Source organism: Aythya ferina (genome assembly GCF_964211825.1).
Source record: "Aythya ferina genome assembly, chromosome: 4".
NCBI lineage: Eukaryota > Metazoa > Chordata > Aves > Anseriformes > Anatidae > Aythya > Aythya ferina.
This window is the reverse complement of record NC_140300.1, coordinates 13,208,683-13,232,851: the sequence shown is the minus strand read 5'-3', so window position 1 is coordinate 13,232,851 and position 24,169 is coordinate 13,208,683. Positions and strand designations below refer to the sequence as shown.

General features: G+C 39.1%; 1 protein-coding gene across 3 annotated transcripts; it reads right to left on the bottom strand.

Annotated features, from left to right (window-relative positions):
* Nucleotides 1–1,809: 1,809 nt before the first annotated feature.
* Nucleotides 1,810–19,447, bottom strand: CYTL1 (cytokine like 1). Of its 3 annotated transcripts, none has more exons than XM_084517100.1 (6): nt 19,347–19,447; nt 19,019–19,263; nt 4,245–4,397; nt 4,093–4,137; nt 2,626–2,754; nt 1,810–2,465 (listed from the first exon to the last, which is right to left on the bottom strand). In XM_084517100.1, the coding sequence occupies exons 2-6, from the start codon at nt 19,193–19,195 to the stop codon at nt 2,391–2,393; spliced, it is 579 nt and encodes a 192-aa protein (XP_084373226.1). In that variant the 5' UTR covers nt 19,196–19,263; nt 19,347–19,447; the 3' UTR covers nt 1,810–2,390. The 3 variants fall into 3 exon arrangements, with proteins under 3 accessions (XP_084373226.1, XP_084373227.1, XP_084373228.1); XM_084517101.1 differs by lacking the exon at nt 19,347–19,447 and adding an exon at nt 14,752–14,927 and having other exon boundaries at nt 4,245–4,507; nt 19,019–19,145; XM_084517102.1 differs by lacking the exon at nt 19,347–19,447 and adding an exon at nt 14,752–14,927 and having other exon boundaries at nt 19,019–19,145.
* Nucleotides 19,448–24,169: the final 4,722 nt, after the last annotated feature.

The following is a 24,169-nucleotide window of genomic DNA, read 5'->3' as shown; positions in this document are numbered from 1 at the left end:
GGAAAGAAACATGCAGTTTGCTTGCCAAGTCACAATGCTAGCTTTACAACAGGCTTGTGTTTAAAACCCATGACAGCTGGAAGTGGAAAAATCAGCCAAAAAATTAGCAGCTTTTGCTGCCTGCTGCCAGCTTCCAGGCATGAGAACCGCCTGGTCCCTTTGTTGGCTCTGCAAATGCTGTGGCCTGTGGTGACCATAATGCACTTTCTTGCAAAGTACATCTATGGCTGTCTTTGTGCAAAAGTATCACAGCATGGGCTGTGATGTGGTTTTAGTACTCATATGGAAGTGTATAGGCCTTAATATTTTCCCAGCACTGCTTGCTTCCCAAGGTGGTAGAGGATCCCCTGGTTAGAGGGAGGAAAATACGAATGCTAACAGTGAGTGGTTCAACCTCACCTGCATTTCTCCTTGAGCCAGGGAGCTGCTGGCGCTTACACGCTCTGTGTGTGGTTACCAGGTTCCCTGCCAACATGTTAATGTTAATGGCCAACATGTCCTTATTCCAGGATATGGTTGCTGCTGAGGGAGTTGGCCTTGGATATGTTTAAGTGATGTAGAAAAAATGATCTTGGTATCTCTAGAGTGCGCAGGATCTTGTACAGAATTTGCTGGCTTGGAGAGGAGTTAAATCCTAGAAGGAAACCAAGCAATGGTTTTTCTGAGAGTAGGACTATCTGAGCTCTTGCGCTTGAGTTCAGCCTGGTGCTAGACCAGACTTCTGAGCCTGCTACTTTCTCTTCCCACATGGACACAGAGAAATCTTTGTGTGAGAGGGAGCCTTGGTGAGCTGCTTGGGGGCAGAGTAACTCTTGTAGAGGATTGATAGGGTTAACACATGAGGACTTGAGCTTCAGGAGTGAAGTGAAAAGTTGGATAGGCAATAGTTGTAATAAGTCTGAATGGTTCAGATAATTTATATCAGAATGATGACAAAATCAGAAAACTATAGGTAAAAAATGATTAATAGTTTCAACAGACTAAGATAATTCCAAAATTAAGGAAAAAAAACCACACCTTTTTATTATAATTATTTTGTTTCCATAAAAGTTGTTAGTCATTTTGTTTATAGAATCAGATATTCACTGAAATAGCAGAAAATAATGGAGCTGTGATTGCTACATAATCCCCTAACCTTGCAGAAGATGGTGTTTTTATAAAACATGGTGGAACCACTCACCAGTTCACCAGAGCTGACAATTCTGCAGAGGAATGACCAGACTATAATACTGTACTATTGCATGACCAGACTATATAGTACTGTACAGGAGAGAGGGGAACCACTTGGACAGGACCCAATGGGTTAATTTCAACTAGTTCCGAGAATATGGGAAAGTTCCTTTCTATTTTTGGCACCAAAGAACTGCCAGATGTGGAGGTTTCGTGTCCTGAAGATGCTGAAGGGACCCATGACTCTTGAACTACTACCATCTGGAAATTTTATTAATCTCAGTAGCTCAGTTTATCAGTTGTGTTTTGGAAGCATAGCAATCTGTCCAAACATTGAATAAGCCAATAAACTCAATTCTGAGCCACTGCCTCACAGCTTACATTCTCATAACACAGAAACAGTATTTAAAAAAGAATCCACTAATTTTGTTAAAGAAATTGTTTTCAGTAAAGAACAAATCTCCAAGTAGAAACTTATACATTGCCGAATCATGCAGACACAGCAAAGTTTGCATTGCCATGGAAACAAATCTAAAGATGGTTTATGCTGCGAAAAACAACTTGCAAGTGCCTGTGAAAAGTTTATAAAAATCACACCTTTTCAATTGATCTTGAAAGACATGATGTAACACACGTATCTTGGGTTTGAAGGCGGTTTTTATTTATTTATTTATTTATTTATTTATTTATTTATTTTTCACCAAGACGAGATACTTTAACCTCTGTTCTTACAAATCTGACATCAAAAACTATCAGCATACATATATGAGCTATACATCTGCCAGTACACAGTTATACTCCTCCTTTAAGAAAAACAAGAATGGTCCCTTCCATGCCCATCTAATAAAAGAACCTCTAAGTCAGGATAGAATATTGATCATAATACATTTTCTATGAGCTATTTGTAAAAGAGTTTTAAAATCTAGTACCTAATGTTTAAACAAAACATACTTTATACATTTGGCTAAGCTGAAATATCATACCTTGCCGAATGAAAAAAAATGTTTTCTAACCATAGTTTTCCTAGCAGCTCTGTAGGTATGTAAGGCATGCAGTTCATTTCCTGCCAAGGCTGAGAAAAATGGGTAGGTCTGAGACAATATTGCTAGTGTGCTTGAAAAATATTTTAGCTGTTAACGTTGTAGCTGACTGTGTGTATATATTTTGTCTCTTGGTCTCTGAGAAAATTTCCCAGGTACAACTTTGGATCTGACTCCATTTTAGCTGTCAATTTCATCAGAGGTCTCAACAGAATTTTCCAGAGCACTACAGTCGTCGGTGAGGAACACCAAGTCCTGGAGAAACAAAAGAGATGGCTAATGTCATAAGAAGGAACACAGAAGATAATGTAAGTTTGAGAAACTCAGGCCCTAATCAGCCTTTGCTGAAGTCAGGGGATGGGATGGAGATGGAGGGAGGTAAAAGCTATGTTCCTATTGATGCATCCTGACTTACCCTTCTACAGTAGGAGATCATAATGGTGTACAGGCTACGGGCTTTTTCCTTCAGATCACTCACTTCAATCACTCTCTCACATCTGGGGTAGGCCACAAAATCACGGAGTTTTGTCAGCACACAGTAATTCTGCAAAGCATGCAGAAGAAGTACTTGTAACAGCACACAAATGGAGATTTATGTTCCTGGTCCACCACTTTCAAAATTCTTATTGCCTCTCTGCCTTGAATTCCTGCCTCTGTGTATGTGTAATCTATGTAACCGTTAGTGAGGAAAATTTACCATCGATATTTCATAACAAAGACGCTTGGTCCAAATAAGTGCTCAGAAAATTTCACAAGTACAGTTTTGGTCTGCCGACTTCTTTCTCACGTGCTTTAGGAGACAGATGTGCCAATACAATCCCATATGCTCCTGCAGTTGGTGGGGTACCTGCAGTATAGGTGCACTACGTTCCTTTTATGAAAGTGCCTCATTTAGCTGGTGAACAAGACTATCAAGGTCTTACACACAATTCCTCAGTTCCCATACAATACTGTGAACACCAGACAGAAATTTTCTGAGTAAAAATTTTCAAATTTTTACCACATGTCTTGCAGAGACAATATTAATTTTGTAGTGTCTTTGTAAAGCAGGTAGATAAATATTCCATCTTTTATTTTAAAGCAAAGGAAGCCAAGGCACATTGCTTTGCAATGTTGCAATGAGGAGAAGCATTGTCAGCTCCAGAGTTAGGATCTGAATTTTACTGACTTGCAAGACAGTGTAATTGTCTCCAACAAAACATGTCAGGGATTTTTTTTTTTTTTTTTTACCTTTTAGTTATTCAGCAGAGCATGGAAAATAGCAACAAAGTATGTCAGATATCACAGATATAAACTATATAAACTACTTATGCAGGAGACTATTTTGTCTTTGCTGGGAGATGATATTGATGTCTTTTCTCAGTATTTAACTTCCATATCCTCAAGACTACTTTTTCTTTCTGGATTCAACAAGTGGCTATTTAAAACAGGAAGAGCAAGCAAAGTATCTGTACCCTTCTGTTAATTAAATCTGCAGGCTAGAAGCTACATATAATATAAAATAAAGTAGGTATATTAAATGAAAAAAAAATATTCTGCATTTTCTCTTTTAAACTATTATTTCAAGCGTTGTTGTGCATATTTAACTTCTGAAAATTTTCTGTCACAATAAATAATGTATAAATGATAATCACTTCAAAATATTGATTTCCTCATTTCTGAATTTTTAAACAAGTAAAATCTCTGTAACTCCATAGGGATTTTCATAAGATTCAAAATGAATTTTTTTTTTTTTTAGTGACTCATCTTTCTAGTTAATTAAGCTTTTAAAAATTAGTTTCAAACTACTCTTCTGGGGCACAAGCTTAAGAGTTATGCTCTCTTCTAAGAGTTATTAGCTGTTTTTCCTGCACAGCGGTAAGACAGAAATGTGAAAACTTACATGGATGTCCAAGTACAGCCTGGGCAGCGTCTCCACACATGGGTCCTGCAGGAAAGAGGAAAGACCTGTTGCAATTCTGTTTTGAGAGCAACTTGTATCAAAAGCAAGCAACCTACAGTGTCTTTGTAGGAACAGTTTTTATATAGACTCACCACATCCTTGGAGGTCTGCAACTCCTTAAAAGACTTTGTGATTTCTTTGCTCAGAGACAACACCCTGGAGTAGCAAGTTGGAGGGGCTGCATAGGCTAGCAGGGCAGCAGAGAGCAGAGCGATCAGGCTCAGCAGCATCTTCATTGTGGCAAGCTCGTCCAAAGAAGGAGTAAGGGAGGAAAAAATCACCGTTAGTGGTTAGGCAGCTACTGGTAAGCGTCAATGGGAGAGTTTGACAAGTCAGCCCTCAATTAAATAGTCTCCTGTATCAATGGAAAAAAAAAAAAAAAGTCTGGGGGTGGTCCGAGGAGCAGCTTACTGCTGTTTTAAATTTCCTGCCAACCTATGAAGCAAGGCTGCTAGCACTTTCCTGCCCGGGAGCAGGGTAAGGAGGGAACAAGGATAACAAAAACAAACACTACTGGCACACTGCATTCCAGAAAGAAAATAACCAAATGAACATCTCAAGCAAGAGAAATATGTGTAAGAAACAGCATGGGGTTAGCAAAGGGCCATAGGCCTCGATCCTGTATGTGTTTTGGCACATAAGTCTCTTTCTTGAAAACATAATGTACAGCTGTGGGACTTCATAGGCTGCTTATGAGGGGTATCCTTCCAGCACTGGTATCTTACACTGACAGTACTAATCAGTACTTAGCAGGTCTGAAACATTGTTGCTATAAAGGAAACATCCCAGATTTTGTATCATTTCCCCTTTTTAACCTATGCAGACACTCATTATTTCTAAATCAAAACAATAATGTTTGCTATGGCTGTTTGGGGAAACTTGTATATTTACACATTTGTGGTCTCAAATAGAATTAATACATCTCTGTATGGCTGTCGTAAATGTAAATGTATAAACACCATTTTGCTTTCTTGGTTGGATTTATGAGTTTTCTTTCTTTTATTAGATCTGAGATAGAGCCAAGACATCCTGGGATGCAGACATGGGGCTGAACATATGTTGCTATACATGTAAATTAATTGTCCTGCAAAAAGGGGCTACCTTTGAATGAAGAACTGTTTATTTCACAAGTTATCCTCCCCCATCTTCCCCTACCCCCACAAAAAGTCAGCAAAATCCAACATCTTTCAAATTCATGTTCTAGCTTGGTATAAACCAAAATAGGGAAGTGTCTGATAAAGGATATATTCCCTTGGAATTGAAGTAGTCCTGCAAGGTTCATCCAAAGACAGGAGAAGGAGAAATGACAGTATACCAGTAAGAGAAAAGGGTTTTCCACCAGACATTTTTGGAGAGATCAGAGCCTTGAAAGCAAGCTTTGTGAAAAGAATTCTGTATTTTGCAGAGGACTCTGACTGAAATCCCCCCAAATACCTGGAGGAAACAGGGAAATAGAGCTGCATTGTACTATCTTGTAATATATTTCTTTGCTTTTATAAAGGATGATTTGTTGAGTAACATCATACTTCTGAAGGGCAATGTGATAAATACCCAGTGAAGAAAGAAATATTTCATTTGTTGGGAGTCCTGGCAGTGGGGACTTTAGAACTGCTCTTGGTAAATGAGCTGTTGGGTGTTATTTTCAGGAAAGGGAGTTGCTTAAACAAGTGAATTAAGAGGTGAGAGGAAGACATAAAACCTGTCTTTGAAAACAAGATGACCCAAAGCAGTTGGATCATAGATCTGAACACAGCTACCTACTGCATGCCCAAGGAAAGGATGCTTCTTTGCATGAGTGTCGCCCATAAAGAAACAGGCTCTTAATCTCCATCTCATTACTGTAAACAGTAGCAGAAGCTAGTGGTGAAATATTATCCTTCTATCTCTTTCTCATTTGGCAAGTTGCTAAAATGTAGCCACTCTGCCAGAAGAGCAGTCTTCTGAGCAGCATAAATGCTCTCTCAGTACAAAAAGTCAGCAATCCAACTGCTGCTCAGGGTGTCTTCAAAATGAAGCATTTCCTTCTTTATTTATTTATTTTTACTGTGAGCATTAATCTCTCTCCTGATATTGTACCTATGCTAAGCCTATGGGGATTATTTCATTTGAAACCACAGTGAAATACTGTGGATTGTGTTCTAACAGAGGTATCTGAGTGCCTGTGACAAGCCTGGCCTCATGGCCACTTTCTCTGGAGTCATATGCCATCTAAACTATTATCCAAGTCCTGCATATTTGCCAGATTCAGGCAGATGAAAGCTGTTTAAAAGCCCCTTTCTTTAGGGTGGGCTAATGTTAAAGTTGCCAACAGTGTTTTGGAATTACTTTGTAAACTGAGCTATACATTGGTTGCCTAGGGTGAGAGAGGTGAGCATTTAGCATCCTGTGGCCTAACACAATATCCTGTCTCCCAAGTTGGGGTGCAAGGCCCGTGCCACAAAAATATCACCCAGTGGTCACATCCATGGAAGCCTGTCATAAGTGCTGAATGGCACCTGTTGCAGTCAGAGCCCTCAGCTCCAAGACATCCAGAGGAGGAAAAGCCCAGCTCTTACATAGCACTAAGGGTTTATGATTTTTGTCCCAAAGAATGGTCCTGTTCTGAGGTAGCCACAAAGGGAAGGGAGAGGAAAGGTCTGCCACCCACCACACGTGCAGCTTGCATACCCATTATGATCCTTTTCTTGAGAGATGAGATTTCCTCATCCCCATGCACTTATAGAGATGCTTCGCTACTAGCAGGCAAGGAAATCACCCACTCATCAAGGCTTCTTCTGCAGAATGAGGAAATATGACTTGCTGAGCTACCAAGATATTGGTCCAGAAAGCAAAGCAAAGGATGGATCCAGACGTTACCAAAATATTTAACCAACCAAAAAAAAAAAAAAAAAAAAAAGTTTCTTTGCTTTGTGGAGGGGCAAAATTGCTGGATCAATTTGTTCTGAAGTTTTTGCTCAGCTACAGCATCCTTATATTCAGAAATATTAGGGAGAGACTTTTTTTTTTTTTTCTTCTTTCAGAAAAGAGCTATAAAAGAAGGACTAGAGTTTAATATCCTCACCCAAATCTTCCCTTCTCTGGGCCAGATTTCATGCATAGTTGATTCTGACCCAGATGGATATTTTCCATGTCTCCTAGCTCATCAGCACTTCTGTTGCTGAATATGCAATTCAATTCAAAAAAGGCAAAATTTCTTCTCAGTTCTTCTATTTGTAGCTTATCAGCTTATTCCTGAGCTCTGAATATGTTCAGTTTATGGTCCACATATGGGCAAGTAACCTCTCAAGAAGCTCACTGATGACTTCAGGAGAAATCAATAGTGACACCAGGCATTGGGAGTCTTTCAGTCTATGGCACCTGATACAACTCTGAACCAGATATGCAGTTACTAAAGGCCTTGAAATTCCAGACACTCTTTGTGATGACTGTTTTTATCCTGTCACTTATGAAAAGTCACTTATTAATTCTGGTGCATATCCTGCCTTGGGCAGAAAAGATCCTTAATGGGGAGACACAAGCTGTTCTTCACAAATGCTAATAGGATCTGAGAGGGGATATGCAAAATGGACATGGAAATAGCCCCAAAAGCTACCGTACAGGAAGGGACGAAGTTCAAAATATATTACAATTTAAACTCTCCTCAGGATTGCATCTATGGAGAAGCTTCTATTTACAGCCCTTCTAGTTTGTGGGGTGATGTCCAGGCTAGCATGAGAAGGGAGCACAGCAGGAGGAAACCAGTACCACCATATCTGGGATGACCATCACAACATGGACATCTCCACCATGGACATAATTTACCATACTCCTCCTACACAAAAGCTCTGAAGGCTGAGAACACACTCATACTTTCTGAGTTTAATGTCAGCTCATGAAGCTGATGATGTCACCACAGCTTTTGAGAGCTATTTACAGTGCATATATTTACTCTTTTTTTTTTTTTTTTTTTTTTTTTTTTTTTACAAGGAATATTCCACAGCAAAAGCAGAGACACAGGCTAAGAGGGAAACTAGAAGCCTATCATGACATAACTGTACACTTTTTTTTTTTTTTTTTTTTTTTAATTTTTGAGCTGTGTTGTTCTCTTACTTCCAGGTTACTGAGAGCTCAAACAATAATATTTTTCTAAAAGTCAAAGGACTCACTATGCAGTCAGAAATTCCTCCTGTGTTTGAACAGTGTACCCGGGCCTCCACCAACTTTTGACAAAAGCTCTTTCAAGTTACTGCCTTCCTAATACCAAAATCCACTTGTTTAATGAAAATGTTTATTTTAAAATAGTTGGGGTTGCCATGAGACACTTCATGAAACCGGCTTCTGATTATATTGAAAAATAGGAAAAGAAAAGCAAAACAGTGCTTTACAGAGAAAGCCTTGTGTGTATTTAGGAAGTGATTCAAAGCCCATGGCTCAGCTTGCTGTTGTGGTAAAGGTGCCACTTCTTGCTTCAGAGCAGAGCTGAACTGCCACGTGAGCTTCCAGCTCAGCACAAAAGAGGTGTTCACAGCCTTCTGGGAAGGCCTGGCACTTTGGCTAAGACCCTGTTTTGTTTTTCTCACTGTTGCCTGTGCATTATCCATATTGCACTTTGTAGAGTCTTGTTGTAGACATCAGCACAGAATTTGGGATATGGGTTGTGCATCTTCACACATTGCCCTGGTGCAGATGGCAAGATGCATAGAGCAGCACAGTATGACCACATTTTAAGCTGGGATGATTCAACGCATCTCCTTCAGGCAAGCAACTCTTCCCTACAGGTAGCTTGGGTAGTTCAGCCGAGCTGCAGGTGAAGGACAAGGCAGGCAGGACCTCAGTGCTGCTTCTGGCCTGGTGCTGCAACACTAATTCTCTGTAGTTGCTAAGCACAAGTCCTCTTTGTTCATTCAGTGGTATGGGCTTCTTTTTTCTATACAGATATTATTTTTCAAAATGTACATGTATATTGAGGAAACAGACCCCAAAGCCTGTTCTTGGACAAAGAAACATTGCGTTAGAGCAGGGCTGGCGCAGTAAGCTCCTGCTGTCCCCTGGGTGAAATGTCAGCATGGTTCGCAGGATGGCCCAGAGATGTCCTCCTGAGCTGCTGTCATGGCAGTACAGTCATCACCTGGGCTTGTCTGGGTCCCTGCTCCTGCCTGTGTAATGGGGATGATGGCACTTCCCTGGGAGGCTGTGAGAATGTGGCCATTAATGACAGGGAGACAGGAGATTATGTGGTTTTAGCCCTGCCAACAATACTCTTTTCAGTGACTGCAAGGCTTGTTGATTCAAGTAGCACAGGATTTAGAGCCTTAAGCCTTCACTGCCTTGCTAAGAAAAAGCCTATTTTACCTCTAAGTGGCTTACAGGCATCTCCAGTGCAATAACAGGGATGCTTTCAGCAGCAGAGCATGCCTCTGCCTCCATCTGGGTTTTGATGTGTGAGCTATCCTAAATTACAACCTCAGAAGCAGGATGTTGGGAAGAAACCCTTGTTCAGATTTAGAGCAATGTTCAGCAGTAAAAGCAAGTTATTCATGCTTTTCTTCTCTACCCTTCCCTTCTTACCCTTTTCTCTCCACTTACTCATGCACATGTGGTAGATGGCTCCAGGTCTTATCATTGCTGGTCAGCATTCCGCCCTCCCTAATTACACTTGCAATGAAAAATGATGTCAGCTTGCAAGGAATGCATCAAAAGCCACGTGACTAAGCATATTCATCTACCAAATTTATCTGCCATACCAACCCACTGGGGAATCCCAGGGCTGAATCAAGACAAGGTCTGAGCTATCTGTTCTCAGAGAGTGTTCCTCCAAGGAGCTCTTGTCTATGACATGGTTAATCTGTGAGGAAATGAAGGACTTCATTTTCTAGGACTGGTATTCCTGCACCTTTCAGAAGCATTATGTTGCTAGAAGAAAATAAATGGATGAGACCAAAAGTGCAGCCCTTACAGGAATACAGGAATCCAAAGAGATTTCTCTGCTGAGCTACAGCCTGCACAGGAGCATTTCAGTAGCTCCTTAGCATGCTGGCACACTCAGTTTTCTATTTATTCTTGCCTAGAAACCTGCAAACGTCAAAGCTTATGTTGTTGTGTGTATTTCTAGACAAAAACAACAGCTCTTCCAGCAGACTAGCACAACTGCAAGGTAAAATAAATTCTTGTCTCAGCTGGCTGAGAAGGTAAAGCATGGGTCCCTATAATACAATGCGTCTCCATAGCGCTTTCATTTCTGTACAGTGCTTTCCACATTTTATGGTTAAGTATAATGGAAGAAATCCTTCCCTCACCAAAATCAATGACACAAGTCTCAGACTCCTTCAGATGCGCAATCTCACCCTATATTTAAACTTACATTCATTCCATCAGATGCATTATTTCTCCTTTCTCACAGAAAGCATTACCTTTCAGAGTCCTGTCTGTTGGAGATATGACACAGGTTCAAAGCCATCTTTGTCAGTGCCCTAAAACTAAACAACATGGCAAATACGCTGTACAGCTGTAAATACTCTTCTGTGGCACAGAAATATATAAATAATGTGATATTGCTGGTGATCTGCTCTTCTTGGTAAAATCTAGAAGCGATAAAAATAAGTAGAGTTTCATTCTGTTTAAGAAAATTACTAAACTTATTAATCACTATATTTATATTTTGTCATCTTGCCTTGAAAGAAAGAAGAAATAATTATCTGAGCACGTCAGAAGCGCAGACTGAGTTTCAGATGCAATTATCATTTAAACCTGAATTTAATTCTTCATCGTGACTCTTCTCTTTTAAATTTTGATAAAAATAAAAAAATGAAAAATACACTCCTTCTGTTTCTGAACCACATGCAATGAACTCCCAGATGACTAAATGTCCTTACAAGTGTGTTTTTAGTTTGTGTTTGTTTAAGTTAGGTGGCTAAGAAAAGAAAAAGTTGAAGATATGTGAAATGTAGCTCCCAAATGTATGCCCAAAATGCTCTAGCTGGGCGTGCCAGCAAGGTGGAGGTAGTGTTCAACAGGTACTTTGCAAGTCTGCAAGTATGAGGTGCCAAACTGGTCCACTCCTACCTGCACAGCTGGTTCATAGATGGCTTCCCAGAGAGGACCCGTCCGTTGCCATGTGTGTTAACCCAACACACTTTGGCTTGGGGTGTCCAGAGCAGCTGGTGCCAGGAAAGGGGTCGATGTTCATGGTCACAGGCTGGATAAAGGATTCTAAGATAGCTTGCGGGTCTTTCTCCACACCAGTGTACCTACTCATATGCACAGTTTTAGAAAATTTGGGTTTTCCGTTATAATTATTCCCAAAACAAAAGAGAAATAATGATACAAACCTGACACAGCTGTGTCTGCACTGAGGGACTGCATGAATAGGAATATTTTGAGTGACGAATCACCCCATTTGCAGTACTATGCCTTTCATGTGCAGAACAAGACACTATATTTAACAGATACTTTTAATTTGGGACCATTAAGCTAATTTCCATTAGAAGACTAAGCAAATTAACATTTATTTTCCTTTCTATTTGGCTGCTGCTTTTTCTTTTTGTTTTGATTTTATTGTTTGTTTGTTAGTTTGATGTTTTAGAAGGGTCATGGCTGGGGAAGTGAGAACTTGGCTTGATTTAAAATGTAAATGTAATTCTATCAATCTTTCCCTCTGCTAATAGGCTGCCTGGGCATTTTAAGGGCATATAGTGAAAAGGAAACTGTGACTGCTAAAGAAAAGCCAGCCCCCTGCTGTTCCTGTTCATATTTATTTCACAATCAGCCCATTGAAATGGTGTGATTCACACTCTGATGCTGTCGTTGTCTAGCTGGCAAAGTCACTGGTGAATTTAAAGAAGTTTCCCAAGCTGAAATCTAAGCAAACTGCATTTGGGGCAAAAAGCAATCTTATCAGCAATGAGAACTAGTGAGTCACTGCAGTGATCTCTCTTGCTGAGAGCTGAGGCTACCCTTGCAAATGAGAAGTTCTTGTGAAATAAGAAGCTGTCTTCAAAAAACTGTGAGAAACGTGTTGCTTTTGAAATGTAAAGTGTCCTTCTGATATACATATACATAGAGTATACAAGAGTAAACTCATGCTAAAGTTTGCAGAGATAATTTAAATGTTCTTTGTTACAACTTTGTTGTGTTCCTCGAGTGAAATAGCCCCAAAAGGGTGAGAGTATGTGTGAGTGCTCAAGAGGAGAAAAGGCTGCCCAATTCTCCAATAACCTTGTGTAAATATTAAGGAAAAACCCTGTCTGTTTACCTTAAATTATCCAGAGTTAATGTTTTCATCGTCTACCTCACGATCAAGCAGTTTGCATGAAATAATGACTTCCTGGTTACACAAAAACTAAATGGTCATAAGTATTATCTTTACTGTATTAATTATGTGCTATGTTTGTGACATATATTACCATATATCCTACCACTGACTTAGCTTAAAAACAAAAAAATAGGAGCCAGCATCAACGCAGAAGATCAGACTATCCTAAATAAATAAATAAAGATCAGTAGAGACTGAATTAAAGGAAATTATTAAATCCAACATTATTATGTGTTTGACTAAGTGCTTTTTGCATAAAGTGTTTCCTGTAATGTAAGAGCTCATTATCTGGCAATGGTAGAGGACTAAAAAAAAAAAAAAAGTTGCTTACTACAGCATATTTACTTATTATTCATAGGATGACTATAAGCCACTAAATCAGAATTGCAGTGAAAAAGATGAGTATAATCAGGACAGGTCAAAAGTTTTGTATCAAGCAGGGACAGGGATATATTGTCAATGTTGTAGAAGTAGGTGTCTGCTCATCTGGAATATAGTACACACTCTTGACTACCTGAGGTCAAGGAAGAAAAATTCAGACCACTGGGAATGGCAGAAAGAAGAACAAGAATATTCAGTGAATGGAAAAAATGGGCCAACATGGGCATTTTCCTGATACCCTGTTATTTTTCCAATGTTTGGGTCCTTGTCCTGCTCTCTTGGTGAAGCTGGCTGTGGGCTCCTTGGCTTGGGGCATTCAAAGCCCATCCCAGTCTTTCTTATTGTCCATTTCTTTACAGCTGCCACATGGAAGTTTTGTAACAGGGACAGAAAGGGAGGTGGTCCCTTAGACAGCCTCACACATACACATACACATCACTCTTAAGTGTAGAAATTCCAGTACACAAGGCCTGCAGAGCCCAGGAAAGCTGGAAGCTCTGCTGCTGTGCTACAGTTTGAGTTTGGCACTGCCTCGAGTGCTGACCAGTAGACATCAATTTGGCTGATATGAGAACAGAATCTCCAGAGGCATAAAGCAATCCTCCATGGTCTTCTAGGAGAGATCTCACACCTGCCTGAAACAGAGTCTGAGGCCTCTGTGTCCAGCCCAGAGAAGGATCTGGTAATGCACTGACCAGAGAATTATGGTTGCCCTGCTGGAGCCTAGTCTGAATACAGCTTTAAACTGTTGTGCAAGCAGCAGTACACAGCTACGCGGCACTCTCAGAAAGGGTGGGCTTGCTCCCGGGGAATGTGAGAAGCACATGTACAGGCAGCACAGCAGCTGCCACACCACAAACCACACTCAGAACGTCAACCCATTTTATTCATTAATTGTACACTAACAAAAAGGATGGCATCAACTTTGTTCACATCAAAAAGACACAGTTTCAATTCTTCCTATTGCATAATTTAGGTACATGCGCTTCTGTGATAAAACAATGTGCCGGGCAGAGAATGATAGCATTGTCTGAACAACTTTCACTCTGACACCAAAGAGAAATGGAGTGAATAAAGTCAAAGAAACTAAACAACATTCAGGGAAGTATGAAAGCGATCAAAGCCGACTCTTTGATTCTGCTTTACACATACTTATGAAGGAAGAGTTACGTTTCCAAACACAGCGTGTCAGTTCCTGATGCCAATAAACTGTCTTGGTTTAGCTTTATACTTTGATAGGAGCAAGAACAATGACAACAAAATCTTCAGTGAGATTGCCTAAGCCTTGCTATCAACAATTGAACTTGCTAGGAGAAGGCTAAATGCATTTTTTACTCTCTGAGGATGCTGAGTCCTCACTGAGAGAGGCCTGGTGTCTGGCCTGAGTAGCCCTGAAGAGGAATCGGCATTTGCAAGCATGAGGAAAAGCCCTGAGATGATCTTTTTCTTCATTTGTATTTAATACACCTCTTTGTTAACAGACCAAACCTCAGGGGAAGAGAGCAACTTACAAAGCATGTGGAACATGTTTAAATAGCGGTTTGGAAAAGGTGCCTGATCATAGCTTTTTTATAGCTAGATGATATTGATTATTTTCCTGTATTTATTTCCCATTCTTTTCCAAAACACACAGGCAAGGTTTCAAGGCTTCTGATCTATATGCACTAGAGTAAAACACTATTTTTTGATGTTATAATTTGACCATTAATGATGTCAAGCATGAAGCTTTTTTTATACCCTAGCAGAATGTACTCTTTTCTGTCTTTGTAAAATCTGATTTTCTCTCCATGCTGCAGCACTGTAAAGCACAAGCTGCCCAGAGGGAGGTATTTTGTTTAGCTGTGCAGACACATTCCTTCAGGAAATATTGAAGCCAAACTACACACCCCGACACACACACACAGGAACCGTATTAGAAGAATTCAAACCTTGAACAGGAAACAAACAGCACTGGGCCTGGAGTCTGAACTTCAGGGCATGTTGGATTGTGTTTTTCACATTTTTTTTTGTTTTTACTAGCCAAGGCAGTGAACCAACACAGGCACTTTCCCAGCATGGAGATCAATGCCCAAGGACAGCTCTACATTCTCTGGCCATGTCAGAGCTAAAAAAAAAAAAAAAAAAAAAAGGAAAATGATTTGCATATCCAACACTTATTTGTTTTCCTCATGCGTGAGACAGACATGGCCAGCAGTAATTGTTAACATGAACCAGAATTAAAAAAATACTGAAGATTTTCTGTGATGTGAACATCTAGCATATGACTGGTGGAAAACTTGTGCAAGATGGGAGATGAGAGAAGAAATAGATGAGTGTTTATTCATTTAAGCAACATTTTCTTTTTGCTCAGTGCAAGTAGAGCTAAGAGAAAAGTCATCTTCTATTTTCAGCCAAGATGGAACCAGATTCTGACACCCCCTTAGCAGTTAGTGTCAGCAATAGGACAACAGATAGGGCAAAATGATTATAACTATCGGAGTCTGACCCCTGCTTAGGAGCCGGCTTCTGCCTTAAAAGAGAGCTACTCCTAGGCCAGAGCTGCTCTTAAATTGAATGTCCTTCTAGCATTTTACTTTTTAAACTTTGTTTAACTCTTATTTATGTATTTATATTTTTATTTATTTAGCTTTTATTTATTGAACTTTTTATTTATTCAACTTTATTTAATTTGTGGGTTCCGACCACAGGAAAGAAAGACAAGACAGACTTGTGGGCTGGACACAGACAGCTTGGATGAACAAATGTGAGGCCAAACCATGACACATGGATTTGCAACCAGTCTCAGTGATGGCCTTCCTACCTCTGCTGCCCAAAAAAGGCCTGTGAGGACCTCTCGTTATGCCTGAAAGAGTCAGTGTCCGCTTTGCTGCTCTCTCCACTACCAATAGCCTCAAGGGGCAGCAGAGCAGAGGAAGAGCCAGAAGGTTCTTTCTTGAATGACCACTGAAGAGGGGGAATACACTGTATGGCTTTATTTTACCCATCATTCACATTCTCCCTCTGGATGACAGCTTTGCCTCTTTTAAGACACATTTTTAGTAAATAAGACTGTGTCACTTTGGTAAAACTAATAGGTAGCAGAAGAGAGGGAAGGACTATGCCTGTGTTGAACATTCAAATTTTTGTTTGTAAACAATTCTAATAATTAGACAGCAGATACTTAAAAACTAGGGTAAGACTAATGTGAATGAAGGTGTTTCTTTCCCCTAGGATTATTCTGCTGCTTAAACTGGCATTAAACAGTAGGTGTGAGAATTGTTTTCTTAGAAGAAACACAGAAACAAAGAAGAAACAAACTTTTGGATTAGACTGCTTGTACTGAGAGATTCTTCAACTAGAGTTGGTGATATTGCTTGAACTTCCAGTGCAACACACGGAGTTTCAGCTGTGTCAGAGAAAAGCATCTGATGTTGACCTTTTTTTTAATTTTATTTTTTTAAAGAACTCACTGGTTAAAAGGAGAAGACAATGTTCTTTGGGGGGAAAACACTTATTCCAGCAAAACACTTATGCCAACATGAATTTAGACATACTATTGAACTCAGTAAGAGTACCCTTTTCTTTAAAACTGTATGCAAACATGTGCCTACAGCATAGGTGGTAGGAAAAAATGCCCAGAAAACATTGTGGACAAATACTTACATGCAACTGCCTAGTCAAACAAGTTATGCTATGGTTGACTCTGTGTTGGAGACGTTACTGAATAATTCAGAATCATCTTTAATAAGCCATGTGGCCATTGGCCCTCCTGAAGCATACATGCCTTAGGGAATGTAAGGAATGTAATGATTTTTTGCTTTTTTATGTTTATGCATACTTTATTTTCTTAATTCCTTTAGTCTTTTGGCTCACAGCCTCAAGCAAGGGAATGAAGTGTAGTGTTAATGTAACTTACTGGAGGATGTTTGAAGCACAGGATAAGATATTAAATGTGATTATCTACTATGCTGCTTGAGACTAATTTCCAGATGACATATGTTGTTACCACTACTATACGGATTACAGCTTAGGGGCCAAAGTCATAGATCAAGACACCCACTGAGATAGAAGCTGTGCTCAGTGGTAAACTGAGATATGTGGTGAAAAGATGATCTCTGTGTTGCAGAACTTTGGTATTACCTCTGCACACTTCTTTGTTCAGCATACTGTCATTTTTCTCCCAAGATTATTTTCTTACATCCATTAATAGCAATAGATTTTCCTTGTCTGGAAATTGCATGGCTTGCTTAGTATTTGTTTCATTAGATCAATAAGTGAAAAATGTCTGTGTTAACATGGTAGATTCCTTGCTCTTGCATCTACTGGCATCAATGAATCATTCCCACTTCAAATTGCAGATTTAGAATGTAATCAAATATCTCTCCTTTCCAAGACAGCATTGTTCCCAACACTGTGTTTCTGGGTGTTTTACCTCTGCTGGTGTTAATCATTCACACAAGCAGTTCACAAACATCTGAAAAAGTCTGTATCTGCTTTGGGTGCTGTTCAATTTTATTTTATTTTATTTTATTTTATTTTATTTTATTTTATTTTATTTTATTTTATTTTATTTTATTTTATTTTATTATTTTATTTTATTTTATTTTATTTTATTTTATTTTATTTTATTTTATTTTATTTTATTTTATTTTATTTTATTTTATTTTATTTTATTTTATTTTATTTTATTTTATTTTATTTTATTTTATTTTCGTACTTCATACTTAGGGCACTTGGGCTGGCCAGCTTTTCCTCCAACAGTTCTTAGAAGCACAAATGCTGCCTATGTAATTTATTTTATCTGCCAACATTTAAACAGCACATTCACTGTGTCAGTGTTTCTGAACAGTTTCTCCTGTTGGGGTCTAAACCTGAGAAGCAAATTCTCTTTGATACCTGGCCCAGAGAAGAGAGAGCTTTTTCAGAACCCAAATGCAGCACTTAGCTGTCCTGCCCCTGCTCATGTATTCAGCTTCAGAAAGCCCTAGCTCAGTCTGTGCTGTTAGCAAGCTGTCACACTGATGTCCATCATACTGGTACATTATAAGACGCTTGTCTGGCACTGGACTTTTTATCCAATGCCAGCCACTGGACTGTACATACCACATACTTGACAAAAATTATTTTCTCTGTGGTGGCCTCTATCTTGATGGCACTGATGACTGAAGGGAAATGTTGTGAGCTGGTGCTTTGCCAAGTTATCCTGAGGATCCTGAGGGCACAGGGAAGTGGGAGAGCACAGAAAGAACTGGGAGAGAGGAGCCACACTGGTAAATTACCAAATATTGCATGAATACAGCAAGTAAGCCCTAGACATACATTCAACACTGCCTAAAGAAAGTACATAATCTTTTTGGCAAGTGAGTAAATGATTGCTCAAAATACAGGGAAAAAATACACTACCACGTTCTTTTAATTCTTTTAAGTCTTTTAAGCATGCACAACTCCACTGCTTTAGAATTTATCTATTCTGTAACTGAACATACCTTAGCTCACTTGGTAGCAGGTAATGAACTAGGTAGCAGGCTTGGGCGGTATATAAAGAAAAGATAAGAATAAATGAGCTGATTGTTTCTTATATTGTATCATTTGTTACTATGATTTCTATGAAACTGACCATTTTTCTTTCCTGTCTTCTGGCCTAATAATTTTCAGTGGTCAGCTGAAACCAAACTGCTTTGAAACCAGTTAAAAAGCCTGATTGTCAGACTTTTTGAAAAAGGGGATATTTGGAATGCTTTTGTGCTGGGTTTCAAGATGACATTTTCTAGCAAAACTACTGGTATGATTGTTAGTGTCTGTGTCAGACAGGTGTTTGAGGACTCCAGTGAGGAAGGCATCGAGTACTTAGTGATGTGAAGAGATCAGAAGGAATAGGGACAGAAGAGGAACAGAACTTCTGTTATGTGGAAGATCAGTGAGAGCACAGGCAGTGTTTACTGGTTCTCAAATTATTGCCAAGCCCCATAAGCTGCAGTGAATCTATGGAGCTGAAGTGGTTTGGCTCCTAGCACTCTTGCTGTTACTCTGTCCTCAGGTGGGGACCCTGATGGGGACCCCACCAGGACTTGTGCAAAATCCCTGTTTGTGAACACACTCAAAAATACTTTCCTTGCCTGAAATAAGCCCCACTGACTGATGCAAGAAAAGGTCACTATTGGGCTCATAGCAGGAAGTTTATATAAACAACATGCCTTGCCACCAACATAATTTTACCTTAGCATTTTCCCTTCTGTGCTTTTTCCCCCTGTGAGGGCTGTCGGCCGCTCTATTGAAGATTCCCGTAATTTCAGCAGTAAGCCACAGCAGGCTCCTTTCAATCAACAGCAGCAGCGTCACAGCAAGCAACACAAGTAACACGTTTCCCTCCAAGCAAGCATGCTCTGACTTCATTCAGGCACACAAATGTGCTCCAAATCCCAAATCACCGTCTCCCAGCCCAGCAAGACAAAGGCTGCAAACTGAGTTGAGAGAAAACAGATAAGCAAGTTGAAACATTTTTCTTCCTGCAGAAAAATAACCCAAATACTTGTACTTTGCCTACCTGTGGTAGTCTCTGCTCTTTCCCATGGACCCGCTGTACTGTTTCTTTTCTCTGGGCTGAGGGCCCAGGCCCATGGTGTGGGAAACACAACCATTCTCTGACTGGAAGTTGAGAATTCTTCACATTTCTTGGGAGATATGAAGAGACTCTGACTTTTGGGAACCATGGTACCAAAGGAAACAGCCTTGAAAAGCTGCTTTCATTGATACTAATCAAATTTTCTCTTCCAAGCAATGAAGGAAGGAACCATGGTTTCTTCACCCTTATTTCTTGAACTTCCAGTTCACAATCTGTTTAACTGCTGTAGCCTTGTTTTCCAGCTGAAGGCACAATGGGGATTTCATTAAACAGACAGAGAGACAGAGTAGATGCTGCAGGTCGTTGTTACTTCTGAGCATTGGCATTTGCTGAGCAGTGAGATCATTAGTAACTCCCTGCTAGGAAATACTTGCTGAGAAGCAGAAGAGACAGACATTTACATACGCACCCCAAAAAGGTACTGCTAGAAGTTCATGACATATCTAGGGGTATAGAAGCATTTATAATTGCCCATGAATGCTATTATTCTCACAAATGCAGTCTGAAGCTATTTACAAAAATTATACTTAAAAAGAGGTAAAATCACAAATTCATACAAAAATAACACATTACATCATGCCACCAGATGTAGAAAATACTTTAGAATACAGAGGGCTGCACTGCTTTTCTTCCTGTCTTGTTTATAGAAGGGCGTAGAAAGATTTAAAAAAAAAAAAAAAAAAAAGAATGTCAGAAAAGACATGAAATATGTAGAACATAAAGGGTGATAAGGACAACTGTGAAGGATGCAGTAGGTCTGAAGAATATTAAAATCTGGACCAGTTTGTCATCAGTCTAATATTTATATCAGAGCAGGAGAAACTCGGCATGAGCCCATTCTGTATTGGCATTCTTTCCTCTTCTGTCTTGACAGATTCCCTCTTGAAGAATTGGAAGAATATGAGATATATAAAACACTCTAACAGACTATTATTATTTAAAAGTTTAATTACTTTTTAATTGACAAAATATTTTAAAATATCTAAATTGTTATCTTTAAACAAAAGCATAATTAAAATGTGAATTAAATTTGAGTTTAATTTACTTCTTTAAAATGTCATCACAGATTTCTCAGACAAAAATATGTTGTTGTATCTAAATCATTTTTTAAAATAAATTTTTAAATAATAAGATTTTGTGACAACATCAAATCAATGGAATCTACAGGGCTGCAAACACTGGAGATCTTAGAAAACCACAGATGTGATGGACATAACTGATTTTCCACTTCTGCGCTGACTACACTGTGTGGAAAAAATTCCTTCCCCTTACTAACTAAGCATGACTATTCCAAACCGTGTGTCCAATTGTACTCTAATGAGAAAAAACATTGCAGTTGTGAACGTATGTTATCCTGCAGGTTTATCTTCAGGGGTCAGGTTCATTTCTCACAGCTGATGGGTTGCTAAGGCCAGCTGATGGATACAGATATAGTCTGCTTGTGGCCTGAATATTTGGACCGTACTGAAGACATTCAAAAGGATGCTGCTCTTGGTTCTTCCATGCAATTTTCTGTTTGAACAATTTTTTTTTGAATACAATTTGAGGTAAGCCTGTAGTGTAACACAGAACCAAATGCTGAGTGGTCTGTATATACCAGAGACTACACCAATTTTTTTTTCCATAAGCTGTGTTTTGGGATTTTTTTTTTTTTTTTTCAAGAAGGAAGAAAAAAAGAAAGAACAGTAAATTCTACAGTCAGCCCACTGATACGCTGCTGCATGTCCATGATATAATGGCAGAAATTTCAATGGAAGACAAAAAAAAAAATAAAAAAAATAAAAAAATCAACCAACCAAAACAACAACAACAAGACACAACACAGGAAATAGGGGATAAGGCCTCTTTGAAGCCAGGCAGTAAGAAGCCTGGAGATATCTTCTATATCTGAACTAGCAAGTGGTGCAGGGCAGATCCAAGGTAAATTGCAAGGTGCCAGATATGTAACTCCTGCTAGTTTTACCAGGTGCAATTAACTTAATTGTTCACTTTCTAAAACCATGTCTCTCTCAAGCAATAGTAGGCCTCACTCACAAAGCATGTTTAAGTCTATCCCTCCTACCTTGCCTCTTTTGCCATCCTATTGCACTGATTATGCTCTAGTGTGCATGTATTAAATGCAGCAAATCTCTTTCTAAGGGCTGAGAGATGTGATTAAATCTGACTGGTAAAATAAACAAAGCAGAGGAAAATATACATCTCTTAAACATCTTTCTTTCAGCTACAGTCTTGTAGCTTTTTTTCTGAAAATTATTATAAAGTATTATTATAAATATAAATATTGATATTATTAAATATAAATATTAAGTATTATTATAAATATTCTAATTTCTAGGCAATTAAGGTAGTGAAAAATGGTAAAATTTTTACTTTCTAAAACACTTAGACAATTTGGGGTTCTCATCCATATTGCTCAGCAAACACGTAGCAACCTTCAAACTCTGTCTAAAGGTTCTGTAGATTTGAATGTGAATTTTGCCCCTTTGCTACAAGCTTGAACAATTCATGAACACATCTGTCAAGGCTTTACTCCACTCTGACAGATTTTAGCAAATAGTTTTAATGGGATATTCAGCAAATAATGGTTTTACTTATTTGACAAATCTAATTAATTTTGATAACATTTCCTTCAGGTGCCACTTTTGTGAAAAAAAAAACAAAACATTTTTTCTTTCTTTTATTGCTCAACTCTTGGTTTACAAAATCATCATGGCTCAGTACATACCCCCTTGGACAAAAGTCAACTAACATGGGCTTTCTGTGTGACCTTCAGACCTCATCTGTGAGATGAGAATGCATATCTTGAGCTGTTTTAGTGCTTTATGTCTAAATTAAAGGAAGGAGGGAAGGAGAGAAGGGAAGAAGGGAGGGAGGAAGGGAGGGAGGGAGGGAGGAAGGAAGGGAGGAAGGGAGGAAGGGAGGAAGGGAGGAAGGAAGGAAGGAAGGAAGGAAGAAAGAAAGAACATGCTATAATCCTGAGAAATAAGGAGAGCTGTAAGTCACCCCGGCACCTCTATTTGATGTTTTGCTTTAATAGCCCAAACGTAATAGCTCTAAAAGAACAGCCTCTTAACTATTCTGCTAAGTAGGGCTCTTCATCACTTGAGCTACTTTCTGAGTTCTTGAAAGACACTCTGCAGGCTAGGAAAGATTGGGAAGTCTATAATTTTACATCAATCAATACTACTGATAAATTGCCAGTCACAAGAAAGGATGTGACAAAATACAATAGGACAAGCTATTAACAGAGAATCCCCAGTGCACCAGATATAGCTTTATTAAATGAAGAAGGGAAGAAAAAAAAATCATTAAGCAGTAAAGCTTATTAAACAGCTAAGATTGAGGGGAACATAAACTACATGAGGCCAGTATGGGTTGTGAAAGAGAGCAGCTGGGCTGTTTCACTGCAGGAAAATGGTTGCAGCTCAGAGCAGCAGGGCACCCAGAACAGACTGCTCAAGGAAGCACTGGTCTAATCTGACCTCCTTTGGAATAATTACTGTGGGGGGACGCAGGAGGTATGATGGGTTACTGACAGGTTCTTTTAGCATTTATGCTGGGCACAAGCCATTGTGTTGTTCAGGAGACATTCAGGGGCTGTATATATCTTGTTTGCTTTTGCATTGCCCTGTTCTTCTCCAGCAACACATACTCTTCCTGACCAGTCTGTGGAAACAGTTTGCCTCCCTAAAGAAAGGGAAGATATTTCAGGTGTTTCATTTGCTCGTTCCTCAGTTGTAAGTACTCTGCTTTGAAAAAACAAACAAACAAACAAACAAACAAAAAAGTGCAAAAAAATCCCTGATGTAAAGACAAAGTCTGCAGTGGTCACGGATCATGAGCAGCAGGAGTGGAACTTGGGAGTCCCTGGACTCAGTTTCATGCCCAACCTGAACTTTGTCATGCTCAAGCACAAGATGTCGCAGTAAATTGAACACAGTGAGGTCTTATGGTCTCTGAAGTCTTTTATCATATATGTTTTTACATCCTCAACTGGTTTAGAATGATCCTGTTCTGACATCCAAAACATAAAGCTACAGGCTATAACCAATACACGCACAGACATAAAATGTTCTGCCCTGCTTCTTATTGATGTACCTACATGCAGTGAAGACCAATAATCAACTTTTTATTTTATCTTTTTTTTTTGCTTAACACTGCTAACATCTTGACCCTGCTCCCATCACAGAACAGACACAGAATTTTGCCTTCTCTTTAAGTGGTCTTCAAACCTTTAGTCATACCAAGGAAGGAACTTACAAAAAAACTTTCGTCTTTTTACAAAAACAAACTTTGCCATCTTATTTCTGTGCTGAGGAAAAAACATAATAAATACTAAACTGAAATTTACAGAAATGGGTAAAAGCTAGAAATGAATAAAAATGTTTATATTTTAAGTGATTTCAGTTACGTACTGCAGTAAAAATTGTTAGGGTTTATCTGTGATTTAGTGTAACAGTGTCAAATCACGAGATTGGCATAAGGGACCTGATCAGACTATGACTAAAGTCAATTGCAAAAGCATGACTTGGTAGTAATGTATCTGAACTGGGGCCAACAGTTCTGGAGCTGCAGTCATTCCTGATCTCTGATTCCAGTAACTTCAATTTCTTTTCACTCCTTGAATACACACAGGAAGTTGACTTAATTTCCACAGACAATTGCATTTTCTGAGAGACTCCAGTGGTTTGAAGACTGTTTCTAGAGCTGATGCTGTCTGGAATTGTGTTTACTGTGCATTACAG

Coding starts and splice junctions, on each gene's coding strand:
- CYTL1 (XM_084517100.1), bottom strand. CDS start 19,195: ATGAAGTCAGAGCATGCTTGCTTGGAGGGAAACGTGTTACTTGTGTTG. Junction 2,755..4,092: donor GGCTGTACTTGGACATCCAT/GTAAGTTTTCAC, acceptor CATGCTTTGCAG/AATTACTGTGTGCTGACAAA. Junction 2,466..2,625: donor TGATCTCCTACTGTAGAAGG/GTAAGTCAGGAT, acceptor TTGTTTCTCCAG/GACTTGGTGTTCCTCACCGA.